The 27,404-nt window shown below is 53.6% G+C and overlaps 1 protein-coding gene across 2 annotated transcripts in view; it reads right to left on the reverse strand.

The window, feature by feature from the left end:
* Positions 1-2,663: 2,663 nt before the first annotated feature.
* SLC9A1 (solute carrier family 9 member A1) overlaps positions 2,664-27,404 on the reverse strand; it is a 48,471-nt gene continuing 23,730 nt past the window's right edge. For both annotated transcript variants that reach the window (XM_042948501.1, XM_042948502.1), the window contains exons 2-12: positions 16,325-16,785; positions 12,824-13,074; positions 11,688-11,905; positions 10,273-10,475; positions 8,665-8,754; positions 8,106-8,176; positions 7,814-7,987; positions 7,449-7,563; positions 7,212-7,313; positions 5,956-6,028; positions 2,664-5,297 (exon numbers count right to left, since the gene is read on the reverse strand). In XM_042948501.1, coding sequence (XP_042804435.1) covers positions 4,960-5,297; positions 5,956-6,028; positions 7,212-7,313; positions 7,449-7,563; positions 7,814-7,987; positions 8,106-8,176; positions 8,665-8,754; positions 10,273-10,475; positions 11,688-11,905; positions 12,824-13,074; positions 16,325-16,785 — 2,096 coding nt within the window. In that variant the 3' untranslated portion in view covers positions 2,664-4,959. The remainder of the gene's footprint in view (positions 5,298-5,955; positions 6,029-7,211; positions 7,314-7,448; positions 7,564-7,813; positions 7,988-8,105; positions 8,177-8,664; positions 8,755-10,272; positions 10,476-11,687; positions 11,906-12,823; positions 13,075-16,324; positions 16,786-27,404) is intronic.

The following is a 27,404-nucleotide window of genomic DNA, read 5'->3' on the forward strand; positions in this document are numbered from 1 at the left end:
GCCTTGTTGACACCTTGATTTCAGCCCAGTGAGACTTATGCCAAGCTCTTGACGTCCAGAACTGTAATACAATAAATAAATCTGTGTCATTTGAAGCCACTAAATCTGTGGTAATTTTTTACAGCAGCCACAGAAAACTAATACACACAGGCTCAACTCATTTCCCTCACCGAATCGAATGGACAGCTGGCACTGCTGAGCGCCCAAGCTGCCAGCAGCAAAGACCAAGAGTTTCCCATGTGGCACCATTCCCTGGGGCAATGGTTCTCAAAGTGTAAACTAGGAACCCCTGGGGGTCCCCCAAATTCTTCCAAGACTTCTGTGAGGTAAAATCTATTTTCATATTAATACTAAGGCATTCTTTGCTTATTTCATTGTCATTGTTTCATGAGTGTATAGTGGAATTTTCCAGAGGCCTGACATATGTACAACACACTAAATGCTGAAGATTTGAGAAGCTAGCTGTCTTGTATTAAGCCCAATCTCTTTAGAAATTTGTAAAAATGTTAAGTAATGCTGCTCTCCTCACAGTTTTTGTTTTGAAAAAGTTTTCATTCAAAATTTTATATTAACATGTACTAGATTTATTCATTTTAAACGAGTATTTTAAAGCTTAATTTTTAATCCAGGAAAATAAATATGCCCCCCCCCCAGAATCCCTTTTTAATTTTTAAGAGTATAATTTTTCAGTAATTTTTAAGAATGTAAAGGATTTCTGAGACCAAACCTTTGAGAACCACTGTTCTAGGGTTGCCAGCTAGCTAGCTTCCCATTGGCAGGTTGATTACGCTAACTCCTTCTTTTGTGAAGGGAACAGTTATCAGCTCACGGTAATAAATATGTATTTGTGGTATCGACTTGCCTTCCCTGCCTGCAAGGATTCCGCCAGCACCATCATCTCTGGACTTTCCAGAATGCCTTACTCATCACTAGGCCATGTCACACATTGCCTAACTTCATTTTATGGTGAGGGACAAACAGCAGTGGTCTTAATGCACTGTACTTACAACGTACCCTGTCACTCAGAAACAGCTGAATGGATAGAATAGTGTTAAAGCACCAGTTGGGAGGTACTCTGCAAGGTTAGGTTGACAAGTAGAAAGCAGTATGTGCTTTAAATCAGTGGCCAATATCCGGCTCCACCTCTCATAGCCAGAAGGCAGAAGCCCAGGGGCCAAGGAGTAGGTAGCAATGGGAGTGGCTCCTCTCAATATTATTCCGAATAACCCACTGGAGGAATTTTTGCTTTCCATCCCCTCAACTTTGTGTTCGGTGGGTCTACAGTCCTTAGTGCCCAAAGGAGGAATACTTCCTCCAGGGAGCACATAAATGGTTCCTTTAGATTGGAAGTAGAGTTTTCCCTTGGCTCAATTGGAGCTCTGTATGTTATCTAATCAAAAGGCAGAGAGGGGATCAACTGTACCAGATAGTGTGATTGATCTAGGTTACCAGAAGGAAAATGGGGGATGGGCAGGAAGACTATGTTTGGAATCCAGAGTACTGGGTGCCTCTTGGATCTCCCATGGGATCTCCCATGTCCAAGGGAAACTTGGCAACCCTGCAAACCTAAGACCAAGAAGAACCTGAACTGTATGGCTCTTACCCACCAGGTAAAGAACCAAACCAGCTAGAGAGCTAGCAGCTGGTAAGAGGGACAGAGACGGGGGTGGAAGAGGGTTGCCATTGAGTGGAAAATTACGTCTTGTGACCAGCGGCAGAAGGGGGTGCTGTAGTGGGTTTCTGGGTTTCTGTTGTTGGTTTTCTGCACCCACCCACCACCCCACCTTACTGGAAGAGCCCTGGTGATGGGTGACATTTTAAGTTAAAGGGTATGACCGGAGGATATCAAGAGTATGGTTAAGTATGAGAAGGAGGTGGTGGTTGATGAGACTGTGTTTCTCCTATTGAAGGTGAGCTTTCCTTCCATTTTTAGAAAATTGAGGTGAAGTTTACATGAAATGAGCCATTTTAAAGTAAATGATCAGTGGCACTTTGTACCTTCACAGTGTTCTGCAACCAGCATCATAATCTATTTCCAAAACTTTCCATCACCCCAAACAGAAATTATGTAATCATTAAGCAACAGAGACATGAGTTTTTCATCTGAAGGATCAGTGGATGGTGGGGGCAAAAGGCATGGCTGTTTGGATGTCTTGTCCCCTAAATCCACTCTCTCCTTGCTCCCTTTACTGCAAGGCTGACCCTTGTGGACTGAACTCCGTGAAGTTACTCAGGTGCCTTCCCTTCTGGCTCCCTAATGGATTTGGCTAAGGGGAGGCACCAGCAGGATCAAAAGCAGAATATTTATCCCCTGCTTCCCCATCTGGCAGGGGCTTTGCTCTGCTCCCTATGGCTGTGGCTCCAGCAGGGTGGCCCCCTCCTCTAGGAACAGCTCCTTCTTCTTGTTCTAGGGGGAGGGAGTCTAGGGGTTGTAATGGCTTTCTGAAGTGTGAGTCCCCTGGGCCCCATTCCTGGTAGGTTCCCTTAACCCTGCCCATACCTCTGTAAAGAATCCTTTAGTTGAAGGCTCTTCAGTATCCCTTTGGGTGTATCGTCTGTTTCTTGTTGAGACATCGATTGCCACAGGAACGGATGGCATGGTCCTTCCCTACAGTCCTTTTGCACTGACCACTCCTGACTCCCAGTCGAAGCAAACAAGATGATTTCCTGGACAGCCCACCTTCCAAGGGTGCCTGGGGCGTGTGCCAAGGCCCCACTGCCCTCTGGTGGTCAGCTCCTGGAAATGCACCTCAGGGATCCAACCTCCACTGAACTGAGCCCATTGGGCACCCTGCACAGTGCTGAACCTCATACACCTGAGCACTTTCATCCACGTTACTGTCCCCACTTTACAGGTACCAGAACCTTCCCACTGCCATTATGTATAAATCAAAATCTAGCCAAGGATTACAAGGTCCCATCTTTGTCTCCCTTCCTGTCACTCTCTGACCCAGCCAAACCGGTCGTTTCTCAGATCCTAAGGTCTTCGCATGTGCAGCTCCCGATTAGAATATTCAGGAACTCTCTGAAACCTTCGTCACCTGATCAATCTCAGCTTATTCTCTAGTCCTTTCCTAAGATCACTCAGGATAGTCCTCCTTGCCACTCCCGACCCCCTCTCACTCGCTGTCATTCACAAACACACTGGGTTTTTCGTGGTCTGCATGAACGTCTGCTGGATAGTGCTCTCTCCTCAGGAGGCCGGAGGCTCCGGAGGGCAGGGACCATCTTGCTTTGCCCACTGCTGTTATCTCCAGGGCCTGGCACACAGCAATAACCACACCAGTGCTGACACGGATTAGGCATTTCTCTGCGCTAGCCATTGAGCTAAGTCCTTCAGGCGCCCAGGCCAGGCCACCCTCCTTCCCAAAGTCCTGGTCCCTAGGAAGCAGCCCTCAACTGTATAAAAACTCACACGTGTTTATTAGAATATGAAAAAGATTCGGTTTCTTCTGTACAGGCAGCAGAGCGGCAGCAGCTGTGGTGGCTTTGAACATGGTTGTCAATGTCACCCTTGCATGGGGACTCCTGCCCAAAACAGCACTTGCACGGAGAGGAGGGGGACAGATGAGCACCCACTGCCCAGTCCACTGGGAAGAGGGGCACTCTGACTATTGCACAATCCTGGGGAAGGACAGACACCAATAGGCCTGGGTCTGGCCATGGTGGCAGTGGGGGTGGAGTGTGTGCCTGTGAGCAAAGGCCCCTAAGGGCCCAGGACTCTGCCCACCACCAGCCCTGGTGGGGTGGGAGATGCTGGGGGAAGGCCTTCTCCCCCAAGGGCTGGGCTCCACAGCAAGCTGGGTGCGGTGCACATAAGAGGGGGAGTCTGGGGGCACATAAGAGGTCCAGGGGCCTAGGGGGTGGGTGGGGGGAATGAGAGAAAGAACAGGTCAGCAGGGACTGAGGGTCAGGCCCAAGAGCAAAGGAGGTGCCAGGAGGCCCAGCATCAGTGAGTTAGAGAGAATCGTGAATCGGGATGTGTGTGTGGTCACTTCTAAAATCACGGCCTTGGGGCCACAGTTAAGAGCCCAGGAGGCAGAGGACTGATCTGGGGGAGAGTGTTGGGCACACAGGCACAAATGAGGAGGGGTAATGCTCTGGAGTAGGAGGGCCAGAGCTCTGTTCAATCAGGGGTTTTCAAAATGTTTTAAAAACAGGAATGCCCTCTGTGCAAACTGAATCATACATGGAGTGTGAACAAACAAAACAGATAAAAAGGCAGCACTTTCTGGATCCCCTGACAGTCCCTCCCCTGACAGTAGCCCCTGAAGGGTCTGGTGGTCCCTGGGGAAGCAGTCTGGAAAGCTAAGTCACATCACTGTCCAAAGTGCCCCAGCTCCAGTCAGGGAAGCTCAGATATGCCCTCGGCCTGCAGCTCTGAGTGAAGACAGGTCAGGGTGGCTGGCCAGGTGACAGAGCCAGCAGGAGGAGGGTGGGCCTGCCGTGTGTCACTGATTCGTACCCCAGTCAGATACCTGGTCCCCTAGTCTTCCCACTGTTAATGTAGGGCCCAGCCTAGGCCAAGAGAGGTCTCGGCTCCTTCCCTTTCCAGGTGGAACCAAGACTGAGCCAGAGGCTCTTTGGTTAGGAACTAAGATTGGTTTGAATGAGAAGGGCGACGGAGTAGGAGGCAGGCCTCTGAGGGCTGGGAATCCCAGAGGCCCTGGACCAGGTTTGGGAGACAGCCTGGATCAGGAAGGGGCAGAATCTGCCTCCCAGCCCAACAGTTCTGCCAAATGGATTGGGAAGGCAGTTCTGGTGGGAGGGAGGGCGCTTCCCAGGAGGCAGGGGAAGCCGTGCTGCGGTTGGGGCTGTGGGCCCAGCTGCCATGCGGTCAAGGTAGGGGCAGGGCCAATCCAGGTCAGGAAGGACGAGGGGAGTCCCCAGCTCCCCCAGCAGCCCCTGTTCTGGTGGGAGAGTCTGTGGTGGGATGGGCACTGCCCACTGACTCCAGTGCTACTGCCCCTTGGGGATGAAAGGCTCTCCCTCCCCAGGCTCAGGGTGAGGACCTGGGTCACTAAGGCAGCGCTGTATCCTCTGGGAGCTGGGGCTGTCACTTGGTCCAGGGGTGAAGACATCATCGGTGCCTGGGGATGAGGGCTCCTTGGTCCGCATCACAATGCCCCCATCGTCCTCCTCGTCCTCCTCCACCACCCTCGCTGGATCCCGGTTCAGCCCCAAGACCTTGCCCTTCAGCTCCTCGTTCACCAGGTCCACAGACTCGGGAGACTGCGGGGAGGCTGGGTCGATGGTGATAACAGGCAAATCGGCCTTCGGCTCATAGGCCAGGGGGTCTGGGGACCAAGAGCAAGGCACACGTTGGCTTCTGCCCTGAGTCTGGCCTGGCGTGTGCTCCACCTTGATGTGGGTCAGCAACCCCCCCAGAACCTTCCTAGGAGCATGGCAATGCTGCCACGTTTCAGGATTACTCCACGTGGCTCCATATGAGCCCTTATCAGATGGTTTCTCTTCCCTTCAGGCTGGGGCTCCAAAGGTAAGACTGTGCTCCTCTCCTTAGACCAGGGACTCCCACAGGTGACCCTCCTCAGACCAAGGATTAGGGCCCCTTCCTGAGTCACCACCTGCCCCTGGGGCCCAGGCCTGGGAGAAGGTCCGCTGCCATTTCCCTCACATGTTGGGATATCCCAATGGTGCAGACCCTTCTTGCCTCACCGCCAGGCACCAAACCCCTCCACGGTCCTCACCGTGAGCCCCACATGAAGCATCTCTGTCCCTAGGGAGGACAGCAGGGCCATTCTTCTGCCCCCTTGGGGAATCCCCAACTCCATCTGATGTAGGAGCTCATGGCTTGGGAGGAGGTCAGAGGGAGTAGCCTGTCCTCCCCAGCGGTTCTCTGAGCCCCATTCCTGTCAGAACCTCATCTTCAGGAGACACTGGCAATGAGTGCCCCACCTCAAGGCCCCTCGTCCGGCACCCTGCACTCTGCCTTACCTGAGCCGATGCGGGCCCTCGACATGGTGGGTGAGTCCAGCTTGTGGGCCGGCACCGTCAGGTAGTTGTTGATCTGACAGAGAGAGGGCAGACAGGGGTGAGTACGGGCAGCCCCTCTGGATGGCGCCTGAGGCCGATGGCCACACCCTCCTTTGGCGAGCTGGTGGTGCCCGGGTGCTCGCTCCCTCTTTGGCAGTTCCTCACTAGGCTCTTCACTTGCCTCTGCCAGCGCTGAGGCCATGCTGGCACTTTAGGGGTTCCTGAAGGCTTGGCCCAGCCTGTGGTCAGGCCACGCAATCTCCTGAGCAGCCTTAAACTGCCCTGCCTCTCACACAGTGACACTGCCCTGGTTTCTATCTACTCCAGTCCACACTCGCCCCTGAGGTCCATAAAGTCAGCTCAGGAGAACTGGACCCCAAATGGCCCTCAGGTATCTCAGTGCAATATGTCTAAACTGAACTCAGGTTATCTTCCCTTAAGCCCTTGTTCTATCCTAGGGACACCTGGGTGGCTCAGTCGGCTCAGTCTTGATTTCAGCTCAAGTCCTGATCTCCCTCATATATTTTTTTAATGTCTATTTATTCATTTTTGAGAGAGAGGGAGAGCACAAGAGGGGGAGGGGCAGAGAGAGAGAGAGAGAGAGAGAGAGAGAGAGAGAAGGGCGGGGGCGGGAGACACAGAATCTGAAGCAGGATCCAGGCTCTGAGCTGTCAGCCCAGAGTCTAATGTGGGGCTTGAACCCATGAACTGCAAGATCATGACCTGAGCTGGAATCGGACGCTTAACGAACCGAGCCACCCAGGTATCTGTCTCTCATACTTTCAAGCCCTGTGTCGGGCTCTGCTCTGACAGTGTGGAGCCTGCTTGGGATTCTCTCTCCCTCTCTCTCTGCCCCTTCCCTGCTCACATGTGTGCGTGCAATCTCTCTCTCTCAAAATAAATAAATAAACGTTAAAAAAAAAAAAAAAGAAAATGAGAGGTTAGAGCACATGGATAGACTCAGATGTCTGAGGATACGATGAGAGAGCAATGGCCTCTTTGCTGCTCTGAGAGGGAAGGAAGTGGAGGAAGAAGCAGCTTTCTGGAACCTGCCCTGGGGCTCAGCCTTCAATACAAGTGGAGGAGGCCCCCCCCCAAAAAAAAACCCCAAAAACCCAGACTGCAGTGGCTCTCTCTTCACAGGGGCTTGGTGGTGGGGGTGTGGGAAGAACCCAGACTCCCGGAAAGGCGGGAGCCAGCTCCAGTCCTAGACGCACCTTCTGCTCTAGTTGCCGGGCCTTCTGTCTGCGCAGCAGCATCTGGTTCCAGGCCTCCTCATAGGGATCTGCCACCAGTGTGTGTCTGTTGTAGGACCGCAGCTGTGGGAGGAACAGCCGTCAGGCACTAGAAGCTGGGCCTGGAGGAGCCAGGGGGGGTCTGGGCATGTGCGGGGCAGGGCTGGAGCAGAGAGACTCCTCTGCTGGAGGGGCACCAGGCGGGGAGCAGCCCCTCACCCGCTGCCTGGTCTTCTGCAAGTTGTTCCTCAGGATTTTGCGAATCTCCTCCTCCTTGTCCTTGGACAGAGCTGGCAGGATGCGCTCGGCAGGCAGGGACTTGGGGTGGATGTTCCTGGACAACAGGGCACAGGTTAGGTCCCCGGGAGAACTCCTGTGACCCTGGAGTGCAGGGTCCGGGCCAGGAGGTCACCCAGGGGGTGGCCTGGGGGTGGGGGTGGTCCTCACTGCGGCCCTGCAGCCCTCTCACCCACCCTGCTTGGACAACAGAGGGGCCTGCCCCCCTGCCCCCCCCCCCCCCCCCCCGGCGGCCTGCCAGGTTGGTGTGCGTGCAGAAGCTGCCAGCATCGGCCACGGGCACTCACTGCATGGAGACAGTGGAGACAGCAGAAGGGATCTTCCCCATGCCACCGCTCTCCACCAGCTCAATGGCCTGCTTCATCTCCATCTTGTGGTAGAAGGCGATGAGCTGTGGCTCCTTGGAGCGCTCCCCGGCTATCAGACACTTCTTCACATACTTCTTGTTAAACCGGTTGAGCCTGGCGGGAGGAGGGAGGAGGGAGGAGATGCGTGGAGCCAGTTCCTCAGGGTGGGATGACACCCAGGGCCCGGGAGACCCTCACCTGCCCCTCCCTGCCCACCAGGCCTGCCACCTACTTGTCCTTCCAGTGGTGGTGGCCGTAGTGGCCACAGATGTCCTCGATGCCTGTCAGAAGGTGGTCCAGGAACTGAAATGGGCCCAGGGCCAGGTCAAGCCTCACTACTGGGCTCCTTCCCTACGGAGACTTCTGAATGGCCCCCCCACCCCACCCCACCTTCCACTCTAGTGTAGCTCTGCTCAGCCCAGCCCTGTAGTTCCAGGAGCAGCCAGGAGGTGGCACCAACACCTCACTCATCCTGAACCCATGGCACCTCAAACCCTCTGCCTCTGGGGCCTGGCTGAGCACCCTTCCCTGAACCCACCTGTGCCCAATGCCTGCAATAGGTTCCCAGTAGAGGTAGAGATAGCATGACCCCCACCCCCCTCCGCCGGCACTCCTGGCTGCCCACACCACACCTGCCTATGGCACAATATGGTGACCTCAAGGGGCTGAAGGATGACCCAACACTGGGATGAGGGAGGAAGGAGCTGAGTGAGGCAACGGACATGAGGCCTGGCTGCTCCCCAGCTCCCTGAGCCTTTTGCAACCGAGCGCCAAGGCCCAGCTTCCAGTACCTGTGTGTGGATTTCCTCGTTGATAGAACGCTTTGTTTCTTGCTTTTTCTTCACAGCCAACAGGTCTACCAGGGGCCGAATGGTCATGCCCTGGGGGGCAGGTAGGTGTCAGGCACTCCAGTTCTGCTACCCTGGCAGGGAGGCCCAGCCTCCCCTGCCCCCACCTGCAGAGCTCCTGAGGCTGGTATGCCCTCTGCTCTGAGGTCCCCAATCTCCCAACCTCCGTGCCAGCCATCGTATAAAGGTAGGTCCTTAAGGGCTGCTTCTTCCTGAAGACACGAGCCCATCCAGGGGAATGACTCCCTTAGCCCGGGCGAGGGGTTGGAGGGCCTGGGTTCAAATGTGAGCTCCGCCACAGACATACTTTGCAAGCCCAGAGAAGTCAGGCCTGGCTGATAGGGAAAACTACTTCTGCTCTGCCTCCCTCACAGGACTGCCACTGATAACCTAGTAAGAAGTGACAGCAAATTTAACTGCATGTTTTCCAGGTGCCAGAGCCAGCTGTGATTTACTAGTATTAGTTCGTGAATACCCACAATGACCCTAAGAGGTAGATCTTTCCATTGTCCCCATTTTACAGACGAGGAAACTGACATAGAGGGTAAGTAACTTTCTAAGGTCTCTCAGGAGTAGTAACGCTGGATTCAGACCCAAGCAGGAAGGCCCTCCCTCAATGCTGACTTCATTGAAAATGGGCTCGGTAAACCATTACCATATACAACTGCAAAGTTAAGGTCATAAAATATTTTTGAAGATGGAAACAGGGCAAGCGGGTGAAAGAGGCAGCCCCCTATCCTTATTAAGGACAGAAGGTAAGTCTAGCCCCAGGAGGATGCCGCCATATCTTTTTCTTTTGAGAAGGCAATGCTGTTTCCCAGCTAAGGCTTTGCCACGATTTATATCTAGGAAAGACAGAGGGGATAGAAATGGAGGCCTAGACAGACCATTTCTCACTTGCCCAAAGTCACAGGTCAGGTAAGGTGGAGCAAATTTCCGCCATCCAGGCTGGGTTTCCTTGGGGATTCTGAGGGGTTTGGGGGGACTCTCAGCTAAGCCAGGTTCATTTAAATGCACAGAAAATACTGACCAGCAAGGCTGGAAGGACTCTGGGATCATCTAAGCTGATGCCCTCACTTCACAGATGGGGAACTGAACCCAGAAACGGGAGGAGGGTCTTTCCCAGGGTCACACAGGGGCAGCACAGCTCGGGCTGACTCCAGACCTCCTGCTGCCCAACTCAACAACCTTTCTAGCTCCCCCCGTTGTGCTATGATTATCCCATTTTACAGGCGCAGAAACTGAGATCCTAGGACATTAAATCACTTCCCCAAAGCCCTGTAAAGAGCCTGTGGGCCTGCTGACCACACCCACTTCTCTCAATGCCTTCTGGATCTCTAACTAAGTTAGGCAGCATTCTGGCTGCTCTACTTTCTGATCGGTTGCTCACTATCATAATTCCCCCTTCACAATTAAGGAAACTGAGGCCCAGAAAGGGGGAGTGGCTTGCCCAAGATTGCACAGCAAGTGATCAGTGGACTAGAACCCGTGGCCCCCTCTCACTGGCAGACCCAGGGTCCCCAGGCAGGGCTGCTCCGCCCTGTCCAGCACCTGCACAAAGACGGTGAAGAAGATGACAGTGATGATGGCAGTGAGGAACAGGTCACACATGGGGAAGTGCTTCTTGTCCAGGAGGTAGCCCAAGGAGAAGGCGATGGCCCCTCGCAGGCCTCCGTAGGCAATGATGAACTGGTCCTTGGGGGTCAGCTTCACGATTCGGAACTTGTTGATGAACCAGGTCAGGCCCAGCACACCTGCCAGGGAAGGGCAGGAAGAGTGTCAAACTTTCCCCACCCCTCCCGGCTTCCCCGCAACCGCTCTGTCTGGAGGAAGCCTCCACGAGTACACCCACCCAGCGTGCTCACTTCCTGGGTCCCTCAGCCGACAGCTGGGTGGATCCCTCAGAGGGTTTCCCAACCTGGATGTGCTTTAGAGATATCACAAGGCCTCCGGTGGCTGGATGTCAGAAGGGGGGTGGGAGAAGAGCTGAAACAAGGCTGGCCACATGTTGGTATCTATTAATTATAATGGGTTCATGGGCTCAAATTTTCTGTGTGCTTCAAATTTTCCATAATAAAAAAGTTTTCTTAATTTCTTTTTTTTTTAATGCTTCTTTATTTTTGAGAGGGAGAGACAGAGTGCAAGTGGGGGAGGGGCAGAGAGAGGGAGACACAGAATCTGAGGCAGGCTCCAGCTGTGCTGACAGCTCAGAGCCCAATGCCGGGCTCGAACTCAAGAACTGCGAGATCACGCGTGACCTGAACCAAAGGTGGACGCTCAACCGACTGGGCCACCCAGGCGCCCCTAAAACGTTGTGGGTATTTTGGGTTTTTTTTGTTTTTTAAATGCAGAGACTTGGATGCAACCTCAAGCATAGAACCACAATCTCTGGAGGATGAGGCCCTGGAAGAAAGGGGATTTAGAACAGTGCACCAAGTGGATGTGACACCCAGTCAGGCTTGGGGACCAAAGACTGAGTCTCAGAGGAGAGGTGAGTGAGACCCAGAGGGGGAAGTGATACAGTCTCTGCGGTGAGGCGTGTCTGTATAAGTATAAGCAGGACCCAAGGACTGGAGGCCTGGTCCCTGGGTGTGGCCCTGGGCTGGCGGCGCGGCCAGATTTGGAGGAGCCGTCCCCAGCTTTCCAAGGGCTCGAGTCACCAGCGCCACAGGACCACGCAGAAAACATTCACAGATCCGAGCTCTGGGGCACAGGCTCCCCGAGGCCCCTCCGTGCACTCACACACGACTGTCTTCCCAGAGGTCACAGACTCACCGTGAGCATGGGCTCCTTTCGAGGACCCATCGTGGTCTCAGCGTGGCAGAGAGGGGCAGGGGAGCACCTGCTGCACAGCCAAGCAGGGGCTCTCCACACAGGGCACCCTTCCCTCCCCCCAAGCCGACCCCCTGCCCCCACCGTGCACGCTCGCACACACACCTCCACCCGGCTCCAGCCCAGGACCTCACCCAGCACTCGGGCGATGAGGCAGAAGAGCAGGGTGCTGATGACAAAGGTCCAGTTCCAGTGGTGGGAGCCAGCCACCGTGGAGACGCCGAGGAAGATAAAGATGAGGGTCTCACTGACACTGCTCCACATCTTCAGGAAATATTTGATGGTCGTGTGGGACTTGTGGGAGATGTTGGCCTCCACGTAGGGGCGCATCACCACTCCCGAGGCAATGAGTCTGGGGTCAGAAAAGAGCAGAGTTCGGGGCTCAGGCGAGCTGCACCTTCCCAAAGCCCTTCCACTGCCAGGGAGGCTGAGCGATACCCATTTACTGAGCTCCTCTGACGGGTCGGGCACTCACGGTGGGCTTCACGCGACTTTTCCAGCTCAATCCTCTCACCCAACCCTCAGACACCGTCATGTTTTTGCATTTTTCAGCTGAGGGACCTGAGAGTTAAGAGACACTTCACCCTTCCACTGTTACCCAGGCAGTGAGTGGCAGAGCTAAGATGCAAACTGAGGTCTGCCCGACTCCAAGGCCTGTGCCTCCTCCCCAAGGCCGTGCTGCCTCTCTGCCTAACAGGAGTCAATTACACATGTCCGTGGCCTTGGTTTATTACCCTGGAGTGCGGTGTCTCACAGATGGGGGTCTCCACAGTAGCTGCCCAAGCTCTCCCGGCCTGGGGTCCATACCTGAGCTCTGCTCCTGCTGGCCTGGCCTCCTCAAGGTCACCCTGAATCCTGTGATCCAACCCGGCCTCTCCACTTCCAATGTCCTGCTCTACCGGGCACACCTCACTGCTTCTCCACCTTACCCTGACTGCAAGGCCCAGCTGAGGCCTCAGGACCTCTACGACTCCTCACAGCAATGGAAGCCCCAAGCCTCCTCTCTAGGGCTACAGAAGGGCACACACAGTGAATGCAGGAGCCTGTGTCTAGCTACAACCAAGGAACCCCCTTGGAGGCCAATGAAGGGAAGAAGTAGCAGGGCTGAGGCTTTCCAGAACTTTAAACTCAGTGCTTCCGGGGGCAGTCCCAGGACCTGGAGCCTGGTGCATGAATCTTATCCCTGGAGCTGGAGGCTGGGCGATGGGGAGCTCCCTTGTGTTGGCAGGCCGCGCCCCCCACCCCCCACCCATGCCACGCCCAGACTCACGCCATGATACCCGACAGGTGGAAGAGCTCGGCTGATAGGTAGGCCATGTAGCTGTAGAGGAAGACGAAGAGCGGCTCGATGACACGGATGTGGGAGGTGAATCGGGACGTGAAGGCTGCGATGACCCCGTAGACCACGCCCACAAACACCCCGCCCAGGGACACCACGAAGAAGCTCAGGAAGCCAAGGACGATGTCCACGATGCCCACTCGGTCGTAGTTTGCAAACTCCTCAAAGAGATGATACAGGACCTGGGGAGGACGTGCAGGCTGGTTGGCAGGAGGGCAGGGCCCTGGCCCTCCAGCTCTCTGGGGTCCACCCCAGGGTGATCATGTGCCTTCCACTGACCACGGCCACAAGAAGAGGCCACGTGATAGCGGAGACACGCTAGTGCCAAGCAGGTGGTCCAAACCACTGGGCCAGGGGCTCGAGGGCCTCGCTTCCGGCAGGCAGCGTGCCGTGCTGATCAAGAGCACAAACTCTGAACCCAAACTGTCTGGGTTGAACAGTGGCTCTGCCGTGCCCTAGCTGTGTGCATGGGGCAGATTACGGTCTCCCTGTGCTGCAATCTTCCTAGCCATAAAATGGGATTACAGTACCAACCTTACAGGACTATTGTGAGGACTAAACTAGTTAATAAAGGCAAAGTGCCCAGGACCATGCCTATCACAGTGTTGGCTATTCCTGGCACTAAGGGGCCTCTCTCACTGTCTGACCTTGGGCAGGTCATGTCCCTGTCTGGATTTCAGTCTCTTCTTCAGCCTAAATCAGGGAGAATTCAGACAATGAACTAGAACAGGACTTCTTAACCTGTGAAAATTTCTGAAAATATACACAGGCAGGCCATACCCGCCTTGGATTCTCTGGAGGTGGGGCCCAGAAATCTCTACTCAACAAGCTCTTCAGGGGGTTACCGTGAATGGCCAAATTCAGATACTATGGAACTAGAGGCTTTCTAAGGCTTCCCCACCTCCTGGACTGGGAAAGAAACAGTCACTGTAATGCTATTGTCAGATGTTTAAATGGGACTTCATATATTGTAAAGCCCTTGGACAACGGTCACCCTGCTTGACACACAGCAGCCTCATGAGGTAAGCGAGCCAAGGATGCCCACTCCTTTGCTCAACTGAAGCCCACAGTGGTGGAGCGACTTGACACAGGGCCCTCAGACCCCATCAGCAAAGCCAGGCCCAGAACTTACTCCCTGATAGCAGTGGGCAAGCCCTCCCCAGCAGGTACAGCTCTGAGGATCCACCCCCACTCAGGTGCCAGCTCCCTGGCTACCAGGCCTTCTCCTAGACAGCTGTGCCAGGAAACCAGCTGGAGTTTTCAGGCCTGGGGGTGCTGAGGGAGAGGGAAAAGGACCTGAGGGTTACTGAAAGGGGACTCTCCAAAGCCCCCAGCACCTAGAGACAAGGAGGCCTGGGTAGGAGTGGTGACCTGTTCCAGGGCAAAAGCCTGAGACCATGGGACTCAGGGGGAGCCTTCAGCTTTAATGTTGGGGACAGGGCACTCACGTTTGTGGCCAGAGCTCCAGAAAGGGTCTGACTTGGGGCAGACAGAAGGGGAGATGCCAAGCACTGGCCAGTTGCAGTGCTGCCTGGACCATAGCTGTCTGGGAGACAGGCAGGGCTCCCGCAGTGGCCAGCAGGTGCATTCTTAGCCCTCGGCTACCTAAACTCACTCCTGGCCTGAGGAGGTTCATGGGTCCTCACAGTGCACTACCTGGGCCAGTGGGGCAGGTGAAGGGCGAGGTCCTTCTCTCCCATCCGGCTATAGACTAGAGAGGCAGTGTAGCATAGTGGTAAGTGTGTGGGCTCAGGGCTCCGACTGTGTAGATCTGAACCCCAGCTACCTCATTTATCAGCTAACATGACCCTGGATGAGCTCCTTAACCTCTCAGTATCTCAGTTTCCTCACTTGGAAAAACGGGATAGTTACAGTGCCAACCTCCCGGAGTTTCTGTGTGGATCAGATGAGGCAAATACATATTCAGACAGGAAGTGCTCACATAGGAAGTGAGCTTACTACCAGCACTGCCACCACCTTGGGAGGCATGGCCAGATGCCCAAGTTGGCCAGACTGCGGTATCCACTTGACATAAGCAGGCCCCACTGCTCCCCGATAATGCCAACCTGAACCCCAACACCCAGATCCAACTGGGGAGGGCTTTGGCTTTGGTACTTGCTGGTAAGCGTGCCTCCTGTAAGAACCCTGGGAGGATGACAGGCTGGGTACTGCAATCCTTGTTACAGATGGAGAAACTGAGGCAAGAGCTGGTGCCAGAAGACCCAGCACTGAGGCCTGCCTGCTTAGACCAGACTGCTGCTCCCCCAGCCCCACAAGGACCCGATGAAGGCAGCAGGGGAGGAAGAGGAAGCTGAGGCTGCCGGGGGGGCCCCCCCCACCCCCCTGCTGTCTGTCTCTTCTTTGAAGTGCGGCTTCCTGAGGGGCTGGGGTGGGTGAAGAGGGAGCGTGTGTGTGAGCATGCACTGGCGTGCAGGTGTCCTTGTGTTTTCCCGTGTGTGCAGTGCTCTCTGAGGGGGCCAGCTAGGAGAATTGGAGTGTTTTCACAATATGTGAGTGTGCACATACACATACCTGTTTCCTGAGGAAACCAGCTGGGAGGAAGGGCATGTGTGAGCACATACAGCACAGCCATGTGCCAGACTCTGTGTTGGGGGTGTCTGTTCTTATTAGATCCTGGGAGGAAAGCAGTATCTGCTCTGCCACTTTGCAGCTATCAAGGTGAGGCCCAGAGAGGTATGGTGATTTGCCTAAGGTCAGGTAATAAGCAAGTGGCCAACCCCAATCTATTTTACTTATCACCTTCTGGAGGGTTCTTTTTTTTTTTTTTGATAAATTTTATTTTTTATGTTTTTAAAGTAGGCTCCATGCCCAATGTGGGACTTGAACTCGTGACCCTGAAATGAAGAGTTGCCTGCTCCACTAACTGAGCCAGCCAGGTGCCCCTTCTGGAGGTTTTGAGGGCAGGGTCCCTTTCCACCACTGCTGCCCCCAAACTGCACACACCTAACTATAACTCAAGACCCAGCCAACATAAAGCTGAAATGGCCCTCATAGACTAAATGGCCTATAAAGGACAAACTGAAGTCTCAAGAGGATATGTAATTTAACCAAGATCACATCACGATCTGAGTCAGGGACAGAGAATATGCCCCGGGAAGGCCAAGAGCTCAGGTCCGGGCGTCTGACAGACCTGACTTCTAACCTTGGTTCTATCATATGTTAGCCAGTTGTCTAACTTCAGCGAGCCTGATGCTTCTTCGTTTGTAAAGTAAGAAGCACCTCCGAAGATCATCATCAGGATTAAATGGGATAATCCACACTGAGTGCTCAGAGTGATGCCTGGCACAGAGTAAGCAGGAGTGGACATTAGCTGTTTGGCTACTGTGATTAGCGGGTGGATGTGGGATTCACTCTGGACCTGGATTCAGGTCTGTGCCCAATGTGCACGTGTGTGTGGCCACTGCCCCTCACCACAGTGACGGCGTCATTGAGCAGGGACTCCCCAAAGACAAGGATATGCAGCAGCTCATTGATGTGAATTTCCTCAAAGACAGCCAGCACGGCCACGGGGTCCACGGCTGAGATGATGCTGCCAAAGAGCAGGTTGTCCAGAAGGCCAATGTTGTTGATCTGCTCGCCGCCCACCAGGCACACGGCGTACATGAGGCCGCCCAGGAAGAAGGCATTCCACAGTGTGCCCACCACGGCGAAGATCAGGATGGTGCCCAGGTTCTCTGTGAACTGCCGCAGCGGCAGGAAGTAGCCCGCGTCCAGGATGATGGGCGGCAGCAGGAAGAGGAAGAAGACGTCGGATTGCAGGAAGGGGGGTGTCTCGCCCACGCCCTTGATCAGGCCCCCCACCAGCAGCCCCACCACGATCAGCAGGCAGCTCTCCGGGACGATGCTGGAGATAGTGGGGATCACATGGAAACCTGCGGAGGGTGAGAGAACAGGAGGCCATGGTCTTGCGGCGAGCCAGGACGGAAGGTTGGGGACAGGGCTGGGGACAGAGGAGCAGCTGGTGAGAGGGGCACAGGCTTGGTCTCGGAGGGCCGCTCTGTTAACTCTCTGAGCCTTGGCTTCATCATCCGTAAAATGGAAGCAGTAATACCAGCTTCACCGGGTTTGCCGTATAAACTAATTGACAATGTTTTTAAAGTGTTTTTTCCAAAGGATATACAGATGCTATCTCTGGCTCTGTCATAAAATAGTGGAAAGAAGCAGCTCTGTATGCCTCCGGAAGACAGAAAGCATACATTGATTACCGACGTTCCAAGTATCTAAGGGCATTAGCTACACCTGAACCCAAGTCAGCTTTCTAGGTACAAGTTCAGGGTGGCAGATGTGAGCTCGAGACCAGGCACAACAATCTAATGATTCTGTCTGAGGGAAGGAAGTGAGTTCCCCATCACGAAGGTGTTTAAGCAGAAAGCAGACAACCGGTTGGTCAAGAAATAACACAGGAGATAGAAGGAAGCACAGAAGAATCAAAGAACATCAGCACAGAAAGGAACTTGGGAATCAAACCACCTGACGTCTGCAAACCTACAGAATGTACACAGTGACCCCTAACTCCAGATTCGTGTGCTTTCCTGCTAAGCCCAGAGAGCTGCTCAAGAAGCCAATGGCGATCAGTCCATTTTGCATGTGAGACAAAACCTATATGCCATCCTGTTTTCTAGCCTAATCCCATCCACTTTAAAGATAGAGCAACCGAGGCCCAGAAAGGGGAAGGGACTTGCATGAGGGCACACGGCAAATCAGTAGCAGAACCAGGACAGAACCCAGGTCTGACCCCCGTAGCTCCCATCAAACTCCTAAGTTCTAGAAGTCAATCCTCACTCTCCCTCCTCCTCATCAGGGCATGAACATGCCCCTCTGCCTGACACCCTCTCCCCAAGCTAGCAGCAGTGGTCCACACTGAGGCTCCAAACCCAGAGCTAGGAAGTAGCAAAAATCCCCTTCTGAGAGGTGCTCCTTCAATGCCAGGTTTGGTCCCAAGCTCCCTAAGGGTTTTGGGTTTATTTTTGGGTGGGGAGGTGGGTGGAGAAGACCCAGGCATCTAACCCCATGTTGAGTACCATAAAACCCAGGGTAAGCTTGGTTAAGAGAGTATGACGGTTTGTTTAAGTTAAAAGTTCTTGCTCCCGTCCCCTCCCTAGTCTGTAATCTGTGCAGGCAGATTCCCTATCCATTTATAATGAGATCCCCAGGGCTAGGGACATAGTAGGAACTCAACAAGTATCTACTGATCTGAAAACGCACAGGGCTAGGCCATTACTGACATAATTCCTGACAACCCATCTGGCCAAGCTTTGGCTCTCATTACCCCTGAGATCCGTGGGAAGGAGAAGAAACATCCCTCCTCATGCCCAAAGCCCCTTCTACTCTCCAATACCGATCTGGGTAGTGCCAGTATAGCTACAAGTCAAGACTCACCCTCAAAACACTAGCTAGGCCCAGAACCGTTGGTACAGTGCCAAGCACCCAGGAGACACTCAAAACATGTTAGAAAAAAACACGTCTCCATTGTAGGCGAGGAGAGAACCCCAAAGCCACCAGTACAATTCTCTTGACTTCAAAACAGACCTGACCAAACTCACCTCTTGCTGAAAAATTCCCCAGTCTTTGTAGTGTCTAGGAGTAACCCCCGTGTTCAGTTGGCTGGTGCAATGGAAGGGGCATTTCGCCCAAATGAACCACATCCTCTCTTGTCTATAGATCTTTGCCTGGTCTAGTCTGTCTCTCCAGAACGCCATTCCTGTACCTCTATCCCCACGTGTGTGGCTGATGCCACATGCTTCTATCCTCCTGCGGCTCCAGGAAGCATTCCCTGACCATCCCTGTCTGTTCACATTAGGGCAGGAGTCCCTCTCTGGTGCCTCCCCTTCTCGAACCTTCAATCCACAGACCCTGTCCAGATTTCTCGCTCTCCCCGGCACCCAGCAAGGTCAGACAACCCAGGCAGGAGCAGTGGAGACGGGACAATGGTACCACACCCAGAGACCTGCACTGCCCTGGAGGGGAGATAGGATGGCGTGGGACTTTGGGGGAGCAGAGCTCCTGCCGGCCACCAGGAAGCTGCTCCTCAAGGCCAGGAGTCCAGCTCCAGGTCTAGCCAGCTGACCTTGACATCCTGCCCTGGAACTGAGCACCAACAGCTAGCTGCCTTAGGAGAAGGCATAGTCTAAAGAGACAGCCCAGGCAAGCAGACGACAGCCTCCACCTCCATCTAGCACATTAGGCTTTGAAAATTCCTCCCTGCCCCTCCACCCCCCAATGCTATCAGTCCGATCCACAAAGCTTTCCTGGGACCGGGAAGTGCCACACCATGCATCGGAAACCCAGAGAGGAGTACCACATGGGAGGACGGGGTAGGGGGACATGCAAAACAAGCCAAGAGCAGTAACGTGAAGAATGTTCCTTGTTCCTAAAGATGCACTGTGAGCCAGGCACTGTGCTGGGAGCCTGGCATATAGCATCTCTTTAGTCCTCACGACAGCCCCGTGGGATAAGTATTGTCCCCATTTTGCAGAAGAGAAAGGTGGGGCCTGGCAAGATTCAGTGGCTTCCCCAGAGTCTAAGGGAAGAATTCTACTCTAGCTTAGAATGTCTGTAGCAGAGAGAGCTAATTAATCTTGTACTGAAACATGGGTATTTTCTCTGAGCCCAGGCTGGTGCTGTGCACTGGGGACACTGAGGTTACTGAAAGTCAGAACCTTCATGAAGAACTTGTGGGAATGGCCATGCTTTACTCACCCTTGGGACTTTTTAGGCCATCAGGCCTCCCTTGCTAGGCTAGGAGACAACTGGCACTCCTATTTGATGGAAGAAAAGCTAGAGCTCAGAGGAGGCAGGACAGGTCCCAGCTACCCAGGATCACTAAGTCTCAGGCCTCCTGACTTGAGTGCAATGCACTTTCTTCCACATAAGCTTGCTCCCAGAGTACCTGGGACTGGAGCCATGTTCCCAGAGTGAGTCTCCCCGGGTCTTCCTGTGCTGGCCTTGCCTCTTGGTGAGCAGACCCTGATGGGCAAGGACAGGGAAGGGCCAAGCCCAGACTGAAGAGGAAGGTCTGGGATCCACACTTGGCTCCTTACCCCTGGTAGGCGGTACATTACTGGAAAGCAGTTTCCAGTGGGGAGGGCGCAGTGGTACACCGGTGTGGGGAGGGGCATGAAGGCCTGTTCTGGCTTGTCCCTCTCCCAAGGCCCTGACTCTACCAGCTGTCCCCACCCTGTAGCCCTAGAGATCTCAAGGTGCGGGAAGTTTGCTGACACCACGTGTGGTGAAAGGGGAATAGTCAGGCCCCAATCCCCTGACAAAGGCCCAGCACTGAGGGGAGATCCCAAGATGCCAGGAAATGAGGCTGGACTTCCAGGGCCCAAACTTTGTGGCAGCAGTGATATCATCAGGATGGAATCTGGGGTGGGGCAGAGGCGGCTGGAATCAGATCCAGAGCCAGGAGAGTGGAACAGACCCTGGAGACCATCCAAACCCTCTGCCACATGGTCAGGGAAACTGAGACTCAAAGACAGCCAGTGACCTGTCAGTGTCACGTGACCATTCCACGGTGAGAAGCCAGGAAGCTCCAGGCCCAGTGATCTCTCAAACCACGTGGCCTCCCATGAGGGTGTGGAAATTCCACATCCCTGGGCCACAGGGCAAACCCACGGACATAGTTCCGACCATGGGAGGGGAGAGATGTTTCCCACTCTGTCCAGTGTAGGTGGCAGATGGGCAACTGCGGGGACTAGGGGACACACACACTCACCCACACTCTAACTCTCTCTCATAACACACTCTTACACACATTCACACACTCTAGTTCTCTCTCATACACACACACACACGCACACTGAGCAGACACTGACCGAACTTCAAAGTGGTGAGGGGCTCCCGGTGCCTCTGCAACCTCCACGAGAACATTTGATTTACATCTCCTGGGACGGTCCCCATCTGCTGAGACTGGTGCAGTGGAGCAGCAGGCAACGCTGTTGTACGTCACCCTCGGTTGCCAGGGTGACCGGACACCCCCGATCCCGCTTCCCGCATCTCACCCCTGGCCTGGCCAGTCAGAGGGGAGTGCCAGGAAGAGGGGCCTCCTTGGGCCACCAGTGCTGGTCACCAGGGACCCAGGGGTGTGCGAGGGGCTCTGCCGCCCTAGTTCCGGGCCTGAGGCCTGCTCTGGGGCTGCAACTCGGCCAGGTCCCGAGGGATTCCTGGTTGCACACGACTCCGTTTCTCTAACTCCCTCTTCAACTGCCCCAGCAACCAGTCTCAACTCCCGTCCTGAAAGGTAATACCTCCCAATGAAAGCCTGGCGCTCTACAGTTTACAGCGGTGTGCTCTCGTACTTTCCATCTCGTTTGCACCTCACCACAGCTCCGGGAGGTCACAGTGACCATCCCCTCATTTTACAGATGAGGAGACCGAGGCACAGAGAGGTTAAGCAACTTGCTCAAAGTCAAGCAGCTGATAAGTGACTCAAACCCAGGCAGCGTGGCTCCAGGGTTTGTGTTCTTAGCCACTCAACACATTATCTCTGGTTTTATTCTTATTTTGTTTCTAAGGGGAGCATCAGCACCCAGGCCCAAAGAGGCCCGAAGTGGCCCTGAGAAGGCCAGAGACGGTATTCTCTTCACGAGCTCTCCTCCAGGGAAGTCTTACCACTGCTCCCCTTTCACTCCAGTGGCCTCGTAAAGACCTTGGGAAATCCTTTCTATCGTCTAGGTCTGTTGCCTTCAGGAAGCCCTCCCCGTGTTAACTCAGCCAGAAGCGCTCAGTCTTACCCACTAAACTCCTAAGGTAGGAGGTGGGAATTTTCAGACTGCTCAGCCCCTGCCTGCCTGATCTGTATTCAGCTCCGGTTTCCGCTGGGGCTGGAGGCTCCTTTGGGGTAGGAGGGGCTCTGATTCTTCTTTAATCTGATTCTTTCCACCTACAATGTCAGCTATGAGGACCAAGGAAAAAGGTAAACAGACCAGAACACACTCCCCACCGCCCCAGCTGCTTCACAGCCAGACCAGCAGAGACAAAGATATGTGGCACTAGTCTCTCCTCCCTGGGTTCCAATCAGGGCTCCCAGCTGGGCAGCCTTGGGCATTTATGTTTTATCTCCTATTCTCAGTTTCCCCATCTGTGTAAAAGCCTATTTCAGAGGGTTTATGGAGTACAAGAGGAAATAATCCAGGCAGAGAATGCCAAACAGTGCTTGGCACTCACCGTTAGCAAAAAGTGGTGACTGCTTTTACTATTATAATTTTCTTCAAAACCCAAGTATAATGTGAATCGCTCTACATTATCATGACGTGTCAGTGTAAACTTGTCCATCACTGGGCCTTAAGCTCCCCGAGGGTGGAAATTCTCTAGAGTCATCTGGGACTCCAGCTTCCAGCATATAGTAGGCATTAACTACTTGTGAACTGAGATAAAACTGACTTTTAGATGTCAGGAAAGAGGAAAGAGGAAGAAGGTGGGGATGGCTACATTTGATTTAGGGTAGGTGTTGCTCCCAGGGCAGGGACCATTTGGATTGGGCTTTGAAGGATCAACACAAGTCTGCCAGAGAGTGAGAGAGAAGCAGAAGGAATGTCATTCTAGGATCTGTATCCTCTAAAGAGCCCAGGACAAGTATCCTGCACATAGCAAATAAATATACAGGTAATGAATAAATGAAACATGAGGAAAGAGAAAGACAAAGGGGAAGGCAGGCTGACTTCAACGAGCCTCTGCCAATATCCAAGTATGAGTGCCGTTGTGAAGGTTAAATGTTACACGGTACACGTTACATGTGTCTCTGAATCTTGGTCCTTCCTCTGTAACCGGGGTGATGATGCCACCCTCAGGGTAGCTGTAAGGGTCACTGAGATCATTTATTTATAGCTCCTGGCCTATAGGAGTCACCCAATGAATGACAACTTATAAACATGTCAATCAATAGTGCCCACTCAATAATACTGTATTTGATCATGATTCACTTTAAGATACAATCTCTACACGGAGAAGAAAAAAAAACACTCACTAGATAGACGCACTTAGAGTGTCTGATGCAAGGTGTGGGGCTGGAGCCTTTACGTATCTCCTTTCATTTCCCCTCTTTAAAAAAAATTTTTTTAATGTTTATTTATTCTTGAGAGGGAGAGACACACACACAGAGCGTGAGCAGGAGAGGCGCAGAGAGAGAGGGAGACACAGAATCCTAAACAGGCTTCAGGCTCTGAGCTGTCAGCACACAGCCTGACGCAGGGCCCGAACCCATGAGCTGTGAGATCATAACCTGAGCTGAAGTCGGACACTTAACCGACTGAGCCACCCAGGCACCTCTCATTTCCCTCTCTTGTATCCTGACCCTCATTTGATAGATGAAGAAACTGAGCTGACTTGTCCAAGGCCACCTAGAGCTGGCAAGTGACAGACTAAAAATTAGAACCCAGCTCTCCTAATTGCCAGTTTTTTTGTGTCGTGCTGCATCAGTGAAAACAAAGCTTGTCAGGACCAATGGGAAGAAGATTCAAGTTTGCCATATGCCTCCACTGTGGAGGGAGCCATAAGTAAGTCTGTTCCAAGGGTGATACTCAGGAAAAGGGGGTTCAGGGAATGATGGAAGTTTCCTAAAGGATGTGGGACTGAACCTGGGCCTCATGGGCAGGAGACTGGAGGGGGAAGAGTGTGAACAGAGGAGAGAGGGGATCTCAAAAGTCTTTCCAAGGGCCCTGAAACCTCCAGCCGGCCTGGAGATGAGACTGTGCAGGGAAGGAGACAACACTGGCTCACAGCTGGAGTGGGCAGGTCACAAGGGAATAGAGTCAAGGGGCCCCAGCTGATGCTGCAGGCCTCAGAGGGTCCCCTGACCCTTTAGGTCTGGCCCCCAATGACCATGACCCGGCCTTGAGCCAGGTTATACTTCTACCCTGCTTTTCATTCCCACTAGCCTTTTCCCTGGTCTCAGGGACACACATCAGCAGCCCCTACCCCACCTCACCCCACTAGGGCAGTACTTCTTGGTACCCAGCCCAGCCTCCCCAATCACCTAAGCGCCCCATAAACATTTGTGGGATGCATTTCACTCCAGCAGATTCTCCCCATCCCCCACAGGAAAGCTCGGGATTGAGAGTCCCTGTGCAGTGAGGTAGAGGATGAGTCACACGGCGCCGCACCGGAGGTGGGGGGGAGGGGAATAGGGACAGGGACCAGGGACTGGCAATAAACAGTCGTGTGTGTTGACAAGATATAGAGCTCCAGCAGGCAGCAATAGGACCTGGCAAGCCAGAGGTTCCCAGGCAGCCAGTAAGGATAGCAGCTCAGGGGGGTGGGGTAAGACCTCAGGCTCCAAAGACCTGTGGCTGGTTTGGGTCCTTGGCAGGTATGTGTTACACATACTGTTTCTTTTGATTTTTTTCCAAAATGGAAATCTATTGCTTTGGTGATTTTAAACAGAACGCTTGGTCAATGAAAACTTTTCCCCAACAGGATATAAGTGCATTAAACAGGAAGAGGATGATCTCCCAGTGATTCTCCTCCTTTCCCTTTCCCTGCTGTACAAGACCCCTCCCCTTAAACCCACACTGTTAACAGTTCAGTGTGCAAAATTCCAAACTTTTCGGTACCTATAGTTTTAGAATTTAGTATAAATGGTATTCTGTATACTGTGCTAGAACAGCTTTTATGGGGCAGGGACCGCACCAAGCACTTTACTGAAGCATCATCTCCCCCTAATGCAGTAGGCACTACTATTATCCCCATTTTAAGATAAAGAAAGAGAACATCAGAAGGATGACTGCTTACAGGCCCCAAGGTCACGGAGCCAGGGCCATGGAGCAGTGTTTCAGACCCAAGATTACCTTACCTCCTCCCCAGCCGTCCCATGGAGCCGTCTCATCATATACATGGCCTTGCCTGTGCCACGGTATATTGAACAGTCCCTCCCTGATGGCATTGGGGTGGAGGCTGGCTTCCATACTGAGATCCTCCTTAAGAGCCCCAGGCAGGCCTTGCCCCTGCGGCCGGCAGTGAAACCAGAGGGCCTCTGCTTCCATTTTCTCTGTACCTTCCCCTGATCCCATAGTATCACTGGCACCAGAAACATCTAAATCGCGTCCCTTGCAGAGGAGGCCCTCTGGGCTCCCTGAAATTTCAATCATGCGGGGTGGAGGAAGCAAAAGCACAGAATGCTTTAGCTGGAGAAGAATCTGGGCTCAGTCTGGATTCAAGCCACCCTCCCATTCCTTTCCGGGTGCCCAGGTGTGCGTCTTCCACTCCCCCACCCATCCGCATCCCTCCTCCTGCCAGCCTGCTCTCAGGACCTGCAGGCCCTACTCGCAGAAGCTCCTAGCACCGGTCTGCCCACACCAGAGGCAGGCGAAGAAACAAGAAGCTCGATAAGAGAGGTTCCATTTCCAGAAACTTTAGACCTTGGGAAAACTGGATTTCTCTTTTCTTTTCCTTTAGTGAGGGTAGGGTAGGGTTTGCAAAATGCAAATTTAGGAGAAAAACTGAAATCGAGTATAGCAAATACCTGTTGTTCTTAGTGTCCCTTCCAGTTGAGAGTCCCTTAGCTTAGAAGCTTAACAATTAGATCCGTTATATAGAACTTGAACTTGCTCACAAGATCATCAAAGCAACATAAAGAGAAATTCTGCCATTTCCAGGACAACGGCCCTGCGGAAAGCGAGGCCCAGCGTCCCATTTTCAGCTGCTCCAGGGGAGGGGGGGCAGCTGTGAAGGGAGAACAAGACAAGACTTCAGAGGCGCCGTGGGAGAGAACAGCACCCAGGGAGGCATCTGGGGCCCCTTCTACCCCTGCCAGCTCAATCAGTGCTTCACAGCCTCTGGGTGTGGTGATGAAGAAGGGGTGTTGGGCACCCCTCAACTTGGGCTTTTTGGGGACCTTTCAGAAAGGCCAGAAAGACACTGATGAAAGAACATGACCCTCAGAAGACTGAGCCTGGAATAGGCCTGAGAGGAGGAGGAGGTTTCCCAAAGGGGTGGGCATGGGTGACCCTTAGGCCGGTGTGTCCATGTGCACGTGGGGTGGACTCTGCGTGGCAGGGGCACAGGAGCTGAACTCTCTCATTCCTCCACCTCCAAACACGCTCCTCCTACACTGTTCCCCACCGCTCCAGTATCATTCAGTTGCTTGGCCCCCAAACCCTAGAATCATCCTGACACATCTCACACCCCACATCCAACCCAAACTCTTGTCTGGCTCTGTGGCCTCCTTGCTTTTCCTTGAGCACGAGAACAATTCCACCCCAGGGCCTTTGCATTTGCTCTTCCTTCCTCCTGAACCACTCTGTGCCACATAGTTGAACAGCAGATTCCTTCCCTCTTTCAGGTCCTTGCTCAATTGCCACCTCCTCAGGGAGGTCTTCCCCAGGCCTCTCTATCCACTCACCCTGCTTTATCTTTCTCTACAGCACCTGTCACTTCCCGACGTCTGCATGTGCTCACTGATGGGTCCCCCACCCAGAACACAAGGTCCGCTGTTGAATCTCTAGCACCTGGAGTTGCGCCCGTCACACAGTAGGTTCACAATCAGTATTTACTCATCGAGATCATCTCCTGACTCGATGACCTAACAAGGGTGTTGTGGGGACCACGTGAGATCACAGATATGAGAGCACTGAGCAAACCATAGGCTTTGTCAGGTGGGTTACCGGAGAAATACTCTAGCTCCTCCAGCAGCTTTCCCTAAATACCCCACCAGGGAGGAAACTTGTCACTTTAGAGTCTGGAATCTTGTAGCCCTCCACATTGTGTGGTTGGCGGGGCGTCTACGCCTCCAGACTGCTCTCAAGGACAGGACCCTGTCCTAGTCATCTTTGACCCACCAGCACTTAGCACAGAGCCCGGCACATGGCAAAGACCAAAACTTGTTTGTTGAGCCTGTGTGACTGTCCAAGGGCAGAATTCAGGTCTGATTGAACCTCACCTCCAGGTTGTGGCACTAAGCTCCAGTGCACCAAACACTGGCTGAACTGGCCTGAGCCTGAAGGCAGGGCTGGGGTTGGGAAGGCACTGGGAGAGCCTTCTGGGCAAAGCAGCAGCATATGGAAAGACAGAAGGTGTGGGGAACAAACATGGTATAAGTAGTGGGTTTCTATCGGGCACAGGGGACAGTGAAGACTGGAAAGGAAGTGATGACTTAGGTAGACACAAAGCAGCCACTTGTCTGGGCAGTAGACAACAGGTGAGGAAACAGAAGGTCAGTGAGATCCAGACACTCTCAAGATCACATGGGTAGCAGCAGAGCCAGGTCACAAATGTGGGACTGCTGCCTCCCAATCCGGTGTTCAGCCAGGGTCACTGAAAGGCTCTGGTCTGGGACGGTGTGAAAGTCCTGCCTGCAAGCACCTCAGGGAAGAAGGGATGGGAGACGGGGCTGGCAGTCTAGGCTTAGCACCCTGGGGTGGGGAGAGCTGTCCAGCTGCAGGGTTGTTAAGTCTAGGTTCCAGGAGCGGCTTCCACTGTCTCCTGCAGACGCCAGCAGGATGGGTGAGCTCACCCCCAGATGCCTCAAGAGACCAGAAAGCTACATTTGGGGGAGGAA

Source organism: Panthera leo, chromosome C1 (genome assembly GCF_018350215.1).
Source record: "Panthera leo isolate Ple1 chromosome C1, P.leo_Ple1_pat1.1, whole genome shotgun sequence".
Lineage (NCBI taxonomy): Eukaryota > Metazoa > Chordata > Mammalia > Carnivora > Felidae > Panthera > Panthera leo.